Genomic DNA, 15,893 nt, shown 5'->3' on the forward strand with positions numbered 1-15,893 from the left:
CATTTTAGAGAACACTGTCAAGACTTCAAGGCAACTTGAGGCAATGGTGCCAGCAAACAGACTGCAGTGTTGAATGACATCAAATCCAGACACTGCCCCAGCACCACACACCAGCTAGGGCAGCTGCTCACAGAATCACTTTCTGTCTCCACTTGAATGCCACTTCTCAGTTAAAAAGTTGCAGTCACATTGCCAAAGGGCAAAGCTGAGCATAAAACCCAATTCCAGCTCCACTGCTCTCACTATTCTTCACCAACTATATGTGAAAAATTCCACACATTAAAGAAGACCATCCCTGCAGAGTTCTACTGTCTCAAGTTATTAATTAAACATGCTCTCAAAGAAAGTTAAATCCCTCAAATCATTTGCTTCTACCAAGCAACTCCCATATTATTCTAACTGCAATTCAGACAGTATATCCATTTACTGCAATTCACAAGAGACCACCACCAGACAATCCTTGCTCCAGTTCAAGAACATCCATGCACACAGCAAGCCCCAAGAGACCCCAACCAAGAAAACCCACCCAATTTTTCTGACAACCCACTCAATATTGTTCACTGCTCCCAGAAGAGTATCTCAACTGTCTTTTATTTCCCCTGGGAGCAGCAGGTGGCTGTTTGGATTTGTAATGAGAGATACAACCTTCCACAGGCAAATCAAACCCAATCTAGGTCCTCAGTAATCAGGAATCAACCTCTACCTCTTCACTCACCAACGTGAAGTTCAGATCTGCATGTTTCCTGCAGGACAAACAGCATAAGAACATCCTAGCTGGTGCAGCTAGCTTAGCAGCTGCCCAAGCAGCCTCAAGAATAGTAATGCATGAAGATTAACTACAGCTAAAACCCTTTGGTCTGTATCTTAGGATTCCTGATGGACACTGACACTCAACCTTGCTGCTTCTTGCAGATAATGTACGTCTGCAGTCAAGACTTGGCTAACAGAAGGGTCCTCCATGTAAAGAGTTGGATGATTAGACAAACGTAGCTGCAGGCAGATAGAAGTTTGTTTGGGAGTTCAGAAATTCAAATATAGGGGAAAAAAAAAAGTGTAAGCTCAACATTACCTCTTTGTTCATGCAGACACTGGAAAATTCATAGCGTATAATATCTGGATAGAGGGAATATCTATAGTACCTTAACATGCAACATGACAGTAGTATCTTCCACTGCTTAACTCCATATTGCTATGTAACTTCCCCACCTGCCTCCGTTTTCATAGGAGAGAGAAATGCAAAGGGAAGAGGATCTTAGTTATAATGTGAAGAACAGCTGGCATCTTTCTCCTGTTCACAACAAGAGGACACTATCTGCATCCTTGGGAGAAGAAAAATGTTTTGTTGCTTTCTTCCCTGTTAAAGCCATTCACACCTCAATTCTCAGAGCTGCTGGTAAAAGGATAAACAAAAGACAGAGAAGCACAGTAAAAAACAAAAACCAAGGACAGCATAAATAAATTGTGACTATCACTCTCAACTGCTTACTAACACACAACAAAATACTATCGTTGCTGGAATCCTTGCAATATTAGCACCAGCAGACAGGGATAGATTCTCCTCTACGTACGTAACAAAAAAGAAACTGGGATTCAACAATGAAGAAAATCCCTCTACCCCAATTACGATCTCGTAAGCGCTAGGCAAACATTAATCTATATCATCCTATAATTAATTTTTCTGACTTCCCATTATCTTTTAGCTACTGTTAGGGTGAAGGCAACAAGAAGGGCCTTGTGGCACTACGGTTGAAAGCTTACAACCAAGTATTCAGCAATACAAGTGCATTACAACAAAACAAATCACAAGTTAACAGACAGCCAGAAGGATGATCCATCTCTCTGCATCTCTAAGCATTTCCTTGCACTGCTTCAGCTCTCACAGAACACATTCAGTTCCACCCTGGTTAAGCCCAAATTGAATTAAATAGTTTTGTATGCATAAGACTAGTTCTTGCTCCAAGGAACTGATAATTTATGAAACAGATGTAGGGATGGCCAAAAAGTCAAAAGGAATGGCAGTATTAGGATTACATACATCCTGCACTGTTTCCCATGAGTTAAAACACAAGGCAAAGAGAACCACAGGGAATAAAAAAAGACACTCAGGAAAGACTGAAGCAAAAACACACAAGAGCCCAATCACAGTAGCATACAGACACCAGAAAATAAAAAAGCTTGCCTCAGTGCTGACTTTAAAGAAATTGAATAGAAAGACCGGATAAAGGACTGATTATGAATGCAAAACATCAGGACTGAATAACAAGAATAATGCAGCTGATGTGAAAACCACCTGGAAGAAGAACAGATAAGGTTTCATCCTAACTACATCACAGAGGGTATTTTTAAGGCATCAGGTCCCAGAACACACATGAAAAAATCATATACATTCACACCAGCTGGAACTTCACCTTGCAGGTATATCTCAGCCATACCATCTTCTCAGAAGTGAAGATGAGACCCTGCACACAGCAGAGGGGTTGAAACTTCATTCAAGAACTTTCTGAAGAAAATCAAACTGAGGAAAAGCATCTGCTGACATTAGGCCACATCCATGCAACAGGTGGGGTTCTCTGACATTAAGTCTTCAAGTTATTAAAGGGTGCAGTAAGAAAAGTTCCAACCCCTGCATAAGAAATGGCCTGCAGGTCCACTACCTCCACCACTACCTCCAAAGAATTCTGTTGGTTTTACTTTCAATGCTTTTCAGAGACAGGAAGATAAAAGCACGAGCTGAAGGAAAACAGAATTAACAGTTTTATGACATATCTTTCAACTTATAAAACCATCTCTACACAAATATGCAAACAACAGCATTCCCTGCCTAAACATCTCCACAACAGGCCAACCACATGGCAACTTCTATTTAAAAACTTAAAAGTTAAAGCCACTGAGTAAGAAATGTTTGCTTACTATCCTTATACTGCTTCAAGTGCATGAGAATCTCTTCCATCTGTATGTCTAGAAGCAAGTCACTAACTGCATTCAGTGACTCAAAGCTTAGACAGTTAGCATCGAAAAGAGATGTAGTTCTACACAGTTATCCCTAAATATTATGCTCCACAGAAGGAAATAACTCCAATATTGTTCCAGCAGCTTATTTCACATGGCATTACCTGACACGATTTTTCTTACAAAACAAATTAACAGGGCACTTGGGTTTTCTTTTTTATTGATGCACACACTGACTTCAGTGAGGTTGCAAAATTCACTGCAACATTTGCTTTCAAAGGGCTCAGATGACAACACATCCCCTGGGGAGGCACAGCAAAGGAACAAGGGCTTGATCATTTTTATTTTAGAAATTAGAGGCAGGAGATCTTAATAAAGGTTGCGAAAGCTTTGTGTCTGCTGCTCTGAATAGATCTGTGGGAATCATGCATTTTAACAACATGCCCACACCTAAGCTGTGCTTCCTATGCTAAGGGAGGCATGGGAGCAGATCACCTTAGCTCACTACTGTATTTGACGAGTTACTTACAGGTCACAGTCAGCAAGCTACAGTGAGTCATATGCCCATTTCAGTCGCAGCACATCTGACAATGCAATGACTGAAAAGCCTTCTAGTAAACACTACTACTAAGGTATGTTTTGGCCTACTAGCCCTTCAGAATTGTTCAGTCACTGGAAGGCGTTAGCTGCATTTGTAAAAGCACTCATTGTTCCTCATGTTCTTAATGATGTTCCCTTCTCAGACCAGCTGAGCATATTAATAGCACTTCCCCATCCAAATATAAAAAAAAAAAACAACAAACAACCAACCTCAGAACAAATAAGCAAGAAACGCAGGCAAGCACACATCACAAGCTACCTCCAAAACTGTGTTTTTCAATATTGGGAATGGTAAAAGCTCAACCTACATGCATTGGCAGTTTTGTAATACCATTACATAAGAATTATTTAACTACAGCAACAGATTTGAAAAGCAGCAGCAGCCACCACTAAACTGGTTCACACAGACACACAGAGGGGGAAAAAAAAAAAATCAATAATGGGAACGATAACTTCTGCAAACGCACATTTGACTGTCAGGGAGTGCACTGGGATTTCAACACCCCTGAGAACCAAAACATTTCAGTTTATAGCTAGCAAGGCACTGCAATCCTGAAAAAATAAAACAAGCAAGACCGCTGGCATTCCAACCATTAAAAACAAAACATCTTAAGCTTTAAACAATGTCATTAAAAGCATCTATCACAAGCCCGACGCGCTATGTGTTCAGTTTGGAAACATTTCTTTACCTGATGTTCTGCATGAATGTTATCCCCAGTAGGCCAGCGATGTTTGCTGTTATTATAGCCGCCTCCACCACTTCCTCCTCCCCCAAGCTGCTCACCATGCTGCCTCTGAAAGAAGTAATCCACCATGGCGTCGTCCTGGGAGCGGCCTGCAACTCCTATGGATCCAGGAACAGGACTGGAGTGTGTCCCTGCTGCAAGAGCCTGGTTTGCAGCTGGCTGTGGCTGAGCCTGGGACCCTGTTCCAGATGTCAATACAACAGGCATGTTGGGATTAGCTGTATCTTGAGCGTGCTGTTTCAGGTGGGGGCTGAACGAGTCCTGCCAGAGCACTGCTTTTCTCTTCAACACACACGCAACGCTCATTCCACCAACACCTACAGGGTGAGGGCACGGAGGCGAGACAGAGAGAAAGGGAGAAGGAAAAGGGAAGGTTAAATCCTTCAAGCTTCAGTTCTGCGCATTCAGTAACACACCCCTCTGATGTGGGAAACACGATGCCAAGGCCAACTCCTCGTAACGGTCATTTGCTCTATTAATTTTGCAACTAAAACACCATACAGAAATGCACACTTGGCCCCAAATCCCACGTTTTGTGCTGCTGAGTGTTTGTTATCAGCGTGTGTGAGACTCACACAGGGCACCCCTTACACTGTAAGCAGAATGCCCATTTATGCAACAGACAAAACAACCCAAGTGCTGCCACAGAAAACCACCAGAAAGAAATTCCCCAAAGAACACAGAGCAACCCAGACTCCACCATCAGTGTCTGCTGTGCTTGTTTACACCTCCCAGATCACAAAGCTGATCTTCCATCAGCACACAAGTGTTGCGCACTCACACAAAACATCAAAGCTCCCAGTGCAAGCTGAAAACACTGGATTTCTGCTTAACCAGGTCACAAACACACCATGCACCATTCTGCTAACTCCAAAGTTTCAGCTGAACGCAGCTCATCGGTAGCTGCACTGCCAGAGGAATGCACACCTTTTGGGTCTCCAGGCAAATCTCAGGCAAGACCTGGTAAAAGCACTCTGAATTTCTGCACCAGCAGCTCCCGCTCCCAGAAGCTTCCTCTTTCATCTAACACAGACGAGGCAGCGCTAAACAAGCGAGAAAACTTGGCAAAGGAGACATTTTGAAAGGGAGCAAAGGGGAAAGGAGCATTGTGGGTAGTTCAAGTTTAGTTCCAAGATGTGTTTTTATAGAAATGCCGCGTTAAATGTAGCGGACAGCTGAATGCTGTCATTCAAAGCACACGGAGCATCAGAAATATGTTAAGTCACCTACACAACACACATTCATTAGCTACCAGCAGCTGCAAGGCTCTGCTGCAAGCAGTCAGTGGCTGCTAGGATCCCACTAACTCCCAAACTCTTCCTAAAAACATGCAATAACCCTTTCCTATGTAAACAGCTCCCTGCGAAGAGTTACACATTTACAAACAAAGGCAGAATAGTCAGGAGATTCGGGCAGAGCGCTGCCACAAAGCACTCCAAGCAGACAGCTTTCCTTTCCCCCAGACCAAAATACAGCATGTAAATAGGGTGCTCTGTGTTACCATTAGCAGCAAAATAGTTTAGATTACAAGGCTTTAAGCAGCCAGCTGAACTTCAGAGGAATCAAGGAACAAATTTCAAGCGCAAGAAGCGATGTCTCTCAGTGAGGCAGCACAGCTCTGCCTTTCCTATAGACAAATCCACTCTAAAAACTACAGGCGGCATTAAAACACGAAGCTGGTGGCAGCTGAACACCTCAACAAGTTAAATGGAGAGCTGGATGGGAGTTCTTTGGTGGTGGTGGTGGTTTGGGTGTTTTTTTGGGTTTTCTGGGGTTTTTTTTTTTTTTTTTTTTTTTGGAAAGCTGGACTGGAAATTCAAGCTCTCATTGTTTGAGAGCTGTGCGGCCTATCAGAAGTTTTAAGGTGAAAGCACGTAAAACCTGCAGGAAGTGGGAAAATTGATAACCAACCTGATTGCTTCAAGCAGCATTAAAATAGGGGGTGGTAAATGCCACCCTTCGCCCTCACTCTTCGTAAAGGAAATTCCTTACTCATGATCTGTGTAAGGAAATCTCTGCTCTGAGCAAAGTTATTAAACACGGAACAAAACAAACAAACGAAAAACAAAGGGGAAAAAAAGAAAAACACAACCGAACGAACCAAAACACCAGCAAGTATTTCTCAGGTTGGGGGAGAAGGGGCAAAGAAAGAAAGAAAAAAAAAAAAAAGCAGGATTCTTCTCTAACAATCACCAAGTGTGTAATTAAAAATGGCCAAACGGCACCGATGGGAAGGGAGAAAAACAAGGAGAGCGTTTAAAAAAAAAAAAAAAACACACACACACAAACAGGGCCACAGCGCACATTCAAAGTACCGCCCGCATTGTGCCTCCGCCGGGCTCCAGGCCCCGCGCCCCCCCGCTCTGTAAGCGACCCCCCCCCCCCCCAGCTGCCCTCCCCCGGGCTCCCCCCGCCCCGCCGCGCCCACCCCAGCACGGGCCGGGCCCCCCCCCGCCCTTCCGCGGGCAACAAAGCGGGGCCGGGCCCAGCCGGCCGGGCCTGCTGGGGGCTCCCGGGAGGGGCCGTGCCCGGGGGGGGCCGCACCGCCACCGTGAGGGAGCGCGGCCCAGGGGGCACCGCCACGGGGCCGCCCCCGCCGAACAATGCCGGCCCGCTCCCTCGCGGCCGGATGGGGAACGGAACGGCGGGGCGAGGGGCGGGAAGGGCCCGCCGAGCCCCCGCCGGGTAACAATGGGGCCGACGCACGGCCGGGCGCCGAGCGGGAGAGCCGGGCGCAGCGCCCCGCCGCCGCCGCTCGCTTCGGGCCGCCCCGCCGCCGCTCCGCCCGCTCCCCCCGCCAATATGGCTCCACCGGAGGCTCCGCAGGGGTGCGCGGCGCGGCGGGGGCCCGATCCGGTGCCGATACTCACGGGCGGAGCGGTAGGATGAAGCTGGATCTCGGCCCCCCCCAGGCCGCTCGCCGCCTGCCTCTCCCCCTGCCTTTCACTCCGACAACATGGCGGCCCACTGGGGACGGGCGGCGCGCTGCATGCCGGGAAGGCGAGGCGGCCCGGCCGAGGGCGGCCCGGCCGCGGCCCTGGGTAGGCCCCGCGCGGTTTGGGGGCGGCTCCGCACGGCCCGGGTTCGGCTCCGCGCCGTTGTTGGCGTTCCTCGAGCCGGGCTTTCACCGCTCGCCGCTCTCCGTTCCCATTTTCACTGTTTTTTTTCCTCACAAATGTGCACGCTCTGCCCCACGCCTCACCGTGCCGCCTGACTGGGGATGTGGAGGAGCCCAGTCCCGCTGTTTTGTCCCGGGCACCGCTCACCACTATGGGCGCTCACCTCTAACAGCTCGTGTACGGACATCTGTGTGTTTACTGGATGTAACACGCTCCCTGGCACAGGCTCCCACACAGAAGCACTGCAGTGCCTGATAGACCCCTCTGTGAGGAATGGGGCTCCCACCCCAAAGCAGACCTGGTGCCAGCAATGAGCGGAGTCTTAGTGAGATTAATGTGTGAACTGATTGTTTTCCAGTTAAACTTGGCAGGGCTGAGTGGGGGTTCTGCCAGGTTGTTGTATATCTGTGGTCACAACATTCACTGTCCCTTATCTGACCTATCTGGTGACCTTTGGGGGAGTTGAATATGTGATAGAACCATAGAATTATTGAGGCTGGAAAAGACTTCTAAGATCACCCAGCCCACCCCCCCCATGCCCACTGCCCACGTCCCTCAGTGCCACATCTCTATGGTTCTGGAACACCTCCAGGGTTGGTGACCCCACTGCCCCCTGTGCAGCTGTGCCACTGCGTCAACACTCTTATAGAGAAGAAATTTTCCTTTATATCCAACCTGAACCCAACATCAGACTCGGTGTTTGTTAATGGCACTGCCAGGCCCCCACGTTTTGCCCCCAAGCTCTTCATTTGAACACTGACACCCATAAAGCCACATGGCATCCACAACCACAGCATGACCACGCAGTGTTAGTGTGGCTGCTTTTGCCATGAGTGCCATTCAGTGCTGGGAAAAACCATTTGTCAGGGTTCCGTTCACACAGAGCCCAAGGAGAGGCAGAAGCAAGCTGCAGTGCATGGAGCAGAGCAGCGAGTGCATCAGTAGGTGCTGTTTCCTGCCCTGCACACCGAAAGCTGGGCTCTAGCAGCCCTGCACACCTTTTGGATGTTTTCCCTTTGTTCCCTATTCTCCCCTTCTCCAAAGCACAAACTACGCACCCCAGCGTGCACTGCTCTGCTCCAGCCATGCTTGCACTCTGGGCATTCAAACAAAGCGCTGCACTCTGGGATTTGAAGTTCCTGAGAGAGCGCGTCCATATTAAAGGGGCAGCTCATTGAAACCTTCCAAACAGCCTCCCCAGAGCCTGGGGATCCTCCTGCTGTCATAAATTCAGCACAGCTTTGCTGGGCTCAGCCCCGCTCACCACAGAAGCATGCTGCCCGTGCGGGCATGCAGCAAGCAACACTGATCTGGTTGCTCTGCTACACGAAGCCCTAAGGGCTGCTGCCAGCGTGGATCTTGCACAACAAGCAGCTCCTGTTAGCGAGGCCGGGCTGCCCCAGGCTCCCCGAGCCCTTCACCGGAATAGGAACATCAGCAGGTTTTTCTGGAAAACGTTCCTAATGAAGATGCAGCTAATAGTGCCAAGCGGCACTGCCCTGCTACAGGTGGGGTCAGCCCATCTGCAGCGTGGTGTGCAGTGACCCTCTATCACATCTTCAGCTACCAGCTGGTAGAGCACCAAACCCAACCCTGTGTACAGTGCAACAGCCCCAAAACAACATCAACTTGTGCATAGCAGAGCCCCGTGGGAAACACTGACAGCAAAGCCATGTCCTGGCATGGCAACAAATCATTCTGTAATGAGAAGGGGAGGAATGGAGTCCTGTGGATGAAGTGTTAGTTGTTGAAACCCAGGGAAATGGAACATACTCACTTCCACTCCTCCCAGCCTTTTTTCTTTCCTCTCTAACACTACCAGGAGCCAAAACTTGTTATAAGCACTGGAAAATTTCTTAAATTCACTGGGGGTTGGCCCAGGTCCTCCAGCAGTGGGACATGGAGGATCACCTCAACTCCTCCTGCCCCTGCGCAGTTATTATTATTTTTCTTGTCCTTGGTGGGAGGTGGCAAGGTCCTGTCCTTCTTTGTCTCACTGTTACTCTCCACTTGGCTCCGTGGCCCAGTCTCACTGCATCACCTGGGCTCCACCTGGTCTGAGAAGGGAAAGTGGCATCTTCGGGAGGAGTCTGATGCCATCCTGACCTCTGAATCACTGCTGGAAGTGCCTTTCTCCCTCCACTGTAGAATAGCATCCCCAGGCAGGTGTGGCCATGTGCAGCCCTGGGGACATGGAGGAAGGGCCACCAAGCATTTTCACTTCAAAGACAAATGTGCAATTCTATTATTTCTGAAATTAAAAGACAAATTGGAAGAAAGGGCATTTCCTCCTGGTGCAAAGTAAAGCAGCAATATTTAGTTAGCCACAAAAAAAAAAGAAAAAAAGAAAAAAAAAAAAGAAATCCACTGTTTTTTTCTAAACCAAGCCAAAACAAAACACTCAGACTTGACCAAAAAGAATTCTGAGCCAGACTACTTTTGCAGATGACACCATGTTGGGAGGAAGTGTTGCTCCACCTGAGGGTTGGAAGGCCCTGCAGTGGGATCTGGATAGGCTGGGTCAGTAGGCTGAGGCCAATTGTATGAAGCCCAACATTCTGGGTCTGGCACTTTGGTCACAACAACCCCATGCAACAATAGCAGAGGCACTTCTCCCAGCTTACACTGCATCTCCAAGCACTTCATCTTTGAGAAACGCCTTTCCAAGTTCCTGAAAACATCACTGCACATCCCATCCTGCACACACACATGCAGGGTATGCGAACCAACGCTTTCCAGGCTGGACCTGTCATCATTAGACCTAGGTGGGAAATACCACGTCAGTTCTGCGGCATCTTTTCATCAGATAAAGCTTCATTTTCACCAACACTTGTCGCCTACAGGTTTCCATGAGAAGCAGCACAACGTTTTTGGGAGACAGCAGCCAAGCGAACAAAGCAGCTGGTGAAGTTTTGTGGTTGCTGAAAGCTGGAGGAAGTCCTGGCTGCAGAGCCACCTGGCAACAGTCAAGTCAGAAAGTTTCATCTTGGCTGGAAAATCACTTTTTCTTGCAAAAAACACAAGATCCCCTTACATGGGGGACACAGCGCCTCATCCCCATTTCTAATCATTAGAGCTCTGAAGCATGCAGCCGGTTAAGCTTTCCAGATTGTTTGTTATCGTTAACTACATCAACTCTGGATTTTCTTGACAGGCAATTACATGACTAAGCCTTTCGGAAGCTCAGCCTGAATGCAACAAGTCCCAGGGCCTGATTGTGCTTCATGGGGAGTGACTCCCCCTATCACTCTGTGTTTGCCATTTGCATTTCACTGGCTCTCTCTGGGCACTGGAGGATGATTCCACCTCTGGGATGTCTCCAGAGAGGAGGGTGACAACATGCTGCTGCTGACCACCCTCCCTGTGGTGCAGCTATCTGCATATCTGCAGAAAGAAAAAAGAAAAAAAAAAAGAAAAAAAAAAAAAAAGGAAAGTTTAGCCGTTTACAGCATCATCCCAGCTGCAGATTTGCATGCTCACATTTAGGAAATACCAGAATTAAATTTGCCTGCGCAACCTTAATTCAACCCCCTCGGGCACATGCTTTGTGATCCAGCCTTTAATTACAGGTTTGCAGACGAGGTTTTTCCCACAGCGCCTGTGGCCCAGTTAGTGCCCAGGCTGGCTCTGTGGGGGGAAGGGGGACACATCCCTGGGACCCCCTAAGTCCCGACTTTCAGAGACTGGAGGGAGAAAAAAGGAGCTCTGATGCTCAAAATGCACACGTGCTTCTCTAGCCTTGTGCAACTCGAGCAGCTGAGCCACAATTCAGGGCTCTGGAGGGTTTGGTTGTGAAGCTAAGAGGATGGAGCTGGGTGTGGTGAGTGTGCGGGGGTCGGGTACCTATAGGGCTGGGGCACACAGAGGCTCCCTGATGCACCTCCAAACCCCACTGCAGCCCCAAATCCTGATCCAAACAGCACTCAGCTTCAAACCCCAATGCAGTTCTAAACCCCAATGCAGTTCTAAACCCCAATGCAGCTCCAAACTCTACTGCAGCTCTGAACCTCATTTATCTAGAAACCCCTCCTAGATCCCCTTACTACCTTCACAGTATATGGGGCCTGGCTGCCTCCTCCCTTTTCTCCTCTTGCACAGACAGAGCCCTTTTGCACATCACCCCTCCTCCCATACATACCTTTGATTTGGGCACCCATACGTGCCTGGGTGCTGGGTGGAGGCTGCTTTTATTCCACCTTCCTGCATGCAGATGGGAGCTGAGCAGCTCTTGCATCTCTGACCACTGCCTGCAAGCTTACAGGTTTGGCACCATCCTTGCCAGCAGACAAACCTGTGCTCGTGGTGAGGAAGGGATGCACCTGGAGGTTCGAGCTGGGATCTCACCCATGCACAGCCCTTGCCATATGCTGTTGTCCTGCTCACGTTTCCTGGAGGCAATGCACAGGTATTATGGCTGGAGCAAGGGGAGAAGCTCCCTTCATGATTTGGACCTGCAAAATATGTCTTAGCTGCAGGGCAGCAGGACGGGGGGTGAAGGTAGCAGGACCATAGGGGTCAGGATGAGCTCCACAGCGTGTATGGAGAAAGCACCAGAGACAGTGAAACCACGGGAAGAGCCAGAACCATGTGCTGGGCACAGCCACTCCCCAGCATGGAGCAAGAGATACCAGTGCCAGAACAACACTGGGAATCCCATGGCAACAGGGCAGGGAGACAAATTCAGGGAATGGCAGAACGTGGCTGGCACCATGCTGCTTTTGGGTACAAGATGGAGCCTTTCCTGCCCGGCCGGCACCTGCACAGCTCCCACCTTCCCCTGCACCCACTGGCTCTGTGAGTTCCAGTGACCCACGTACACAAGAGCACTCATGGGGAATGGGGATTTGGGGTAACAGCACCTGCACCATGGCACGAATCTCCCACGACGCGATGCCAGGAGGGGATGTCCCCTGGGGACACCATGGAGTGCCACCCCAGCCCTGAAAAGGGGGAAAAAGGTGATCCAGGCTTTTTTTTCCATCAATTTCCACTGAAAACCAGGCACCAAGGGCTTCTCCCCTGGGCACAAAACCAGCGCTGCTCCCATCCCACACACCTCACATCCTCGCACAGCCTCAGCTGGCCTGCAGTTTCCCTACTAAAGACTCAACATGCAGTTAGAGAAGTGTGCGAAGGCACTACAGACCCACTTGGCTCCCTGAAAAGAGTCTCTATGTCTTTGTTCAGGCCCGTGAAAGCGGCTTTTTTCCTCCACCACATCTGTGCCTCGCAGCGGTTCTGTGGCTGCAGGAGGGGAGCTGCGTTCCTGCCCGGGGTCAATCGGCCCTTTGTTGCTCCTCGTCCCTTTCTTTGCTGGTGCTGCAATGGAAGAAAACCCATCGCACTGCTTCCTGCCCTTCCTGTTTACGGCGACGAGGCGTTGCTTTACATGGGCACTGCAGGAGATGCTCGGACTCTGTAATGACATACGAGCATCGTTGTAAGGGCTGCAAAGCTGACACCCCCAGCCCACCCATGCTGTGGGTAGAGGTGCAACGCACACATTCTTGGAGTGCCCGGGTGGTTTGGAGCACTGAGAGCACCGGTGCTGGGAATGCTGCATGTGTGTGCCAGCATCAGTAATTCATATTGCCCCACGGTGCTTATTTCAAAGAATTCTTCCTGCTGCTTTGAAATCAAATTACATCTGTAAAACTGTAGGGAGCTGGAGGGAGTGAGGAACCCTGTGATTGCCAATGGCAGGGGGAAACACAGCAGCCCCTGAGCCAAGCTGGCTCCCTGCAGGCACTGTAAGCACCAGGAGAAGAGACAGAACACAGCATCCCTCAGCCTGTGAGAAAGGCTGCTGAGAGGCACAAGCAACATCCTCAACCTGCAATCCCAACCTGCATCCCATACCTGCATCCTAACTCAACCCCCCAACCTGCATCCCCTACCCACATCCTCAACCCCCATCCCTGACCCCCATTCCTAACCCATATCCCCACACACCACTCAACCCAATGAGTGATGGAACACAGACCAGCAATGAGTGCTCTTCCTTCACACTCCGCTGCTTTATTTAAAGCAAACAGGGAGCTGTTGATTATTTCTTGCTAAGGTAGAAATATGGTCAATATATATTTCACAAGAGAAGTTATTTGAAACTGCAACACACCCAAATAATGGGTAGGTGTGATGATGTTTTGCACCAAAGGTGTTGCAATCCCCAGCCCAGGATGAGTCATGTGGGAGTTGCAACATGGTTAACTCATGGGATGTGAATTACAGAGGGCTTATCAGCTCTGTTAGGTGCTGGGGGGTCAATTGGTGCTGGGGGGGGTTTGTTGGTGGGATTGATGTGGGATCACTCCAGCTTCCAGGGGACTCACAGTTGTGATATACGGGAGCTTGTGCTATGGGGAGTCACAGCCCTGTGGGTCCCACAACATGGGGCATGGCTATGAGTTTTCTTATCGCTTTCCCTTTTTGCAGCAGAATTAACCTAGGTGCTGTTTTGCTGTCCCTGTATCACTTCGCCTTGGGTGCAGACACACTTCAAATTTCCAACCCCAAGCAAATGCAACTCACTGCCTTCAAAGCCAACTCCAGTCCTTCCTTCCTCCTGAAACGCCCTGAGCATATACCAAAGCCCAGAAATGCAGCTTTCCCCCCAGCCGGGGTGGTTTGTATGGCTTTAAAGCAGCCTCCTGAGGACATTATTTCTTTTTCTGCACTGCAGGGATGTTCTCCGTGCACGTTCCCATCCCCACTGCCCAGGTAGTGGCGGAGTCACCGTCCCTGGAGGTGTTCAAGAACTGTGAAGATGTGGTCAGTGGGCACGGTGGGATGGGCTGGGGTTGGACACGATGGTCTTTAGATTAGAGTTCCTTTCCAACCTCAATGATTCCGTGATTCTTATCACACAACAGTTAGTTTCTCCAAAGGCCACCGGATATGTCAGATAAGAGAAAGTGAATGTTGTGACTACAGAAACTGTGAAAATGCCCCCACTCAGCCCTGATGAGTTTAATTGGAAAACGCTTGATTAACTCACGCATTTCTATCATTCAGACTCTGCTCATCGCTATTACCTTGGATCTGTCACAACTTATCTGGGCACACAAGCAGGACGAGGTACCCCCGTGTTCCCCATCACGCTCCATTCTTTATCCCCTCCCATTTTCTCTTTCTGCAGGTTCAACACATATGGTCACACTTTTCTACCAAACTACCTCACTTTGTTGGTCGGATGACCTGGTGCCCAAGTACGTGGGGTAGGACAGGTAGGAGATGCTCTTTGAGAAGCATTTCTAGCAATGATTTAATTTTTCATGTGTTCATCAGCTTGGATCCCTTGCTGGAGCCTTCAGTCAATGGGATGTGAGAGTGACCAAATGTTACAGGGACACCTGGGGCCATTGGGAACCAGACCGTGTCCATGTCACATCCTGGCTGGGGACAGGGCAGGACTAAGGATCACTGCACAGAGTTAGCACAATGGCATTGCCCAATTCCTTCTCCCATTTTGTGGGAAAAGGGAGAGAAAAATCAGATGAAGTCTGAACATGTACAATTAGTGAAATAAAATAAAATAGAGCAGTCAAAATGGCTTGGAACCTCATCGCGTGCTTCAAGCATGGACCAGGTTCAAATTTCTACTTCAGTGATGGAGAGGGGGAATATTCTGGCAAAGAATTGCTCCCAAAATATTGCTCCCAGATCCTGATGGGGACAAGTGTTTGTTAATGCTTCTTATTAACAGTAAGAATTAATTCTTGTTATTAATACTAAGTTCCTATGTAACAAAGATGTGGAGGGAAAAGAAGGAGAAGAAGGAAACAAAGGAGATGAAGAAGACAAACTAGATGAAAAAGGGGAAGAAGAATCTTGGAATCTTATACGAGGAAAGGTTGGAAGAGACCTCTAAGATCACCAGTCATTGACCCATCTCCACCATGCTCACTGGCCACATCCCTCAGTGCCACATCCCCATGGTTCTGGATCACCTCCAGGGACAGTCCCTTGGCAGCCTGTGCCAATGCATCACCACTCTTAGGAAATTAGGAAATTGTTCCTAATATCCAACCCAAACATCCCATGGAAAAACATAAGGCCATTACCTCTTGTCCTAAAAGAAGGACGAGGAGGAGGAGGAGGAGATGGTAAAGAAGACGAAGGAGATGAAGAAGGGGAAGGAAGAAAAGAAGAAGGGGAAGAAAGTGAAAAAGAGGAAGAATAAAGAGGAGAAGATAACTTTTGGCCACCTCTGTGCAGAAGCCAGGCTGTGACATGGCACAGACACACTGCCTGCTGTTCATCGAGCAGCAGTGCCAGCGCTGAGTCCTGCAGGTGTTGGTTTTCTGGTGTGAGGCACCAAAAATAAGGGGAGGGGAGCTCAGGAGTGAGCTGGAAACTTTTTCTTAGAGGGGGAAAAAAAAAAAAAAAAGTGAAAAACCACAACTTTTTAATTGATTCCACCACACAAAGAATGGAAATACACAAAACCAGAGCAGGCATCGGGTGAAAACTCCTTCCA

At 48.8% G+C, this 15,893-nt stretch overlaps 2 protein-coding genes across 12 annotated transcripts in view; one reads left to right on the top strand and one right to left on the bottom strand.

Annotated features, from left to right (window-relative positions):
* The window catches only part of PUM1 (pumilio RNA binding family member 1), a 67,751-nt gene extending 60,456 nt beyond the window's left edge, over positions 1–7,295 (bottom strand). For 8 of the 10 annotated variants that reach the window (XM_031595103.2, XM_031595095.2, XM_031595100.2 and 5 more), the window contains exons 1-2: positions 7,166–7,295; positions 4,239–4,612 (exon numbers count right to left, since the gene is read on the bottom strand). In XM_031595103.2, coding sequence (XP_031450963.2) covers positions 4,239–4,601 — 363 coding nt within the window. In that variant the 5' untranslated portion in view covers positions 4,602–4,612; positions 7,166–7,295. The remainder of the gene's footprint in view (positions 1–4,238; positions 4,613–7,165) is intronic. The other 2 variants (XM_090124244.1, XM_031595102.2) reach the window with 1 other exon arrangement.
* Positions 6,725–10,722, top strand: LOC149915113 (uncharacterized). Of its 2 annotated transcripts, none has more exons than XM_090124245.1 (2): positions 6,725–7,591; positions 10,258–10,722. In XM_090124245.1, exons 1-2 carry the CDS (start codon positions 6,899–6,901, stop codon positions 10,486–10,488), a joined length of 924 nt encoding a protein of 307 aa, XP_089980371.1. In that variant the 5' UTR covers positions 6,725–6,898; the 3' UTR covers positions 10,489–10,722. The 2 variants fall into 2 exon arrangements, 1 of the variants encoding a protein (XP_089980371.1); XR_016459807.1 differs by having other exon boundaries at positions 7,253–7,336.
* The last annotated feature ends 5,171 nt before the right edge of the window (positions 10,723–15,893 follow it).

This window comes from Phasianus colchicus, chromosome 24, assembly GCF_987193195.1.
Source record: "Phasianus colchicus chromosome 24, bPhaCol1.hap1.1, whole genome shotgun sequence".
NCBI classification, from domain to species: Eukaryota; Metazoa; Chordata; class Aves; order Galliformes; family Phasianidae; genus Phasianus; species Phasianus colchicus.

Coding starts and splice junctions, on each gene's coding strand:
- LOC149915113 (XM_090124245.1), top strand. CDS start 6,899: ATGCCGGCCCGCTCCCTCGCGGCCGGATGGGGAACGGAACGGCGGGGC. Junction 7,592..10,257: donor GCTCACCTCTAACAGCTCGT/GTACGGACATCT, acceptor TGTCGCCTACAG/GTTTCCATGAGAAGCAGCAC.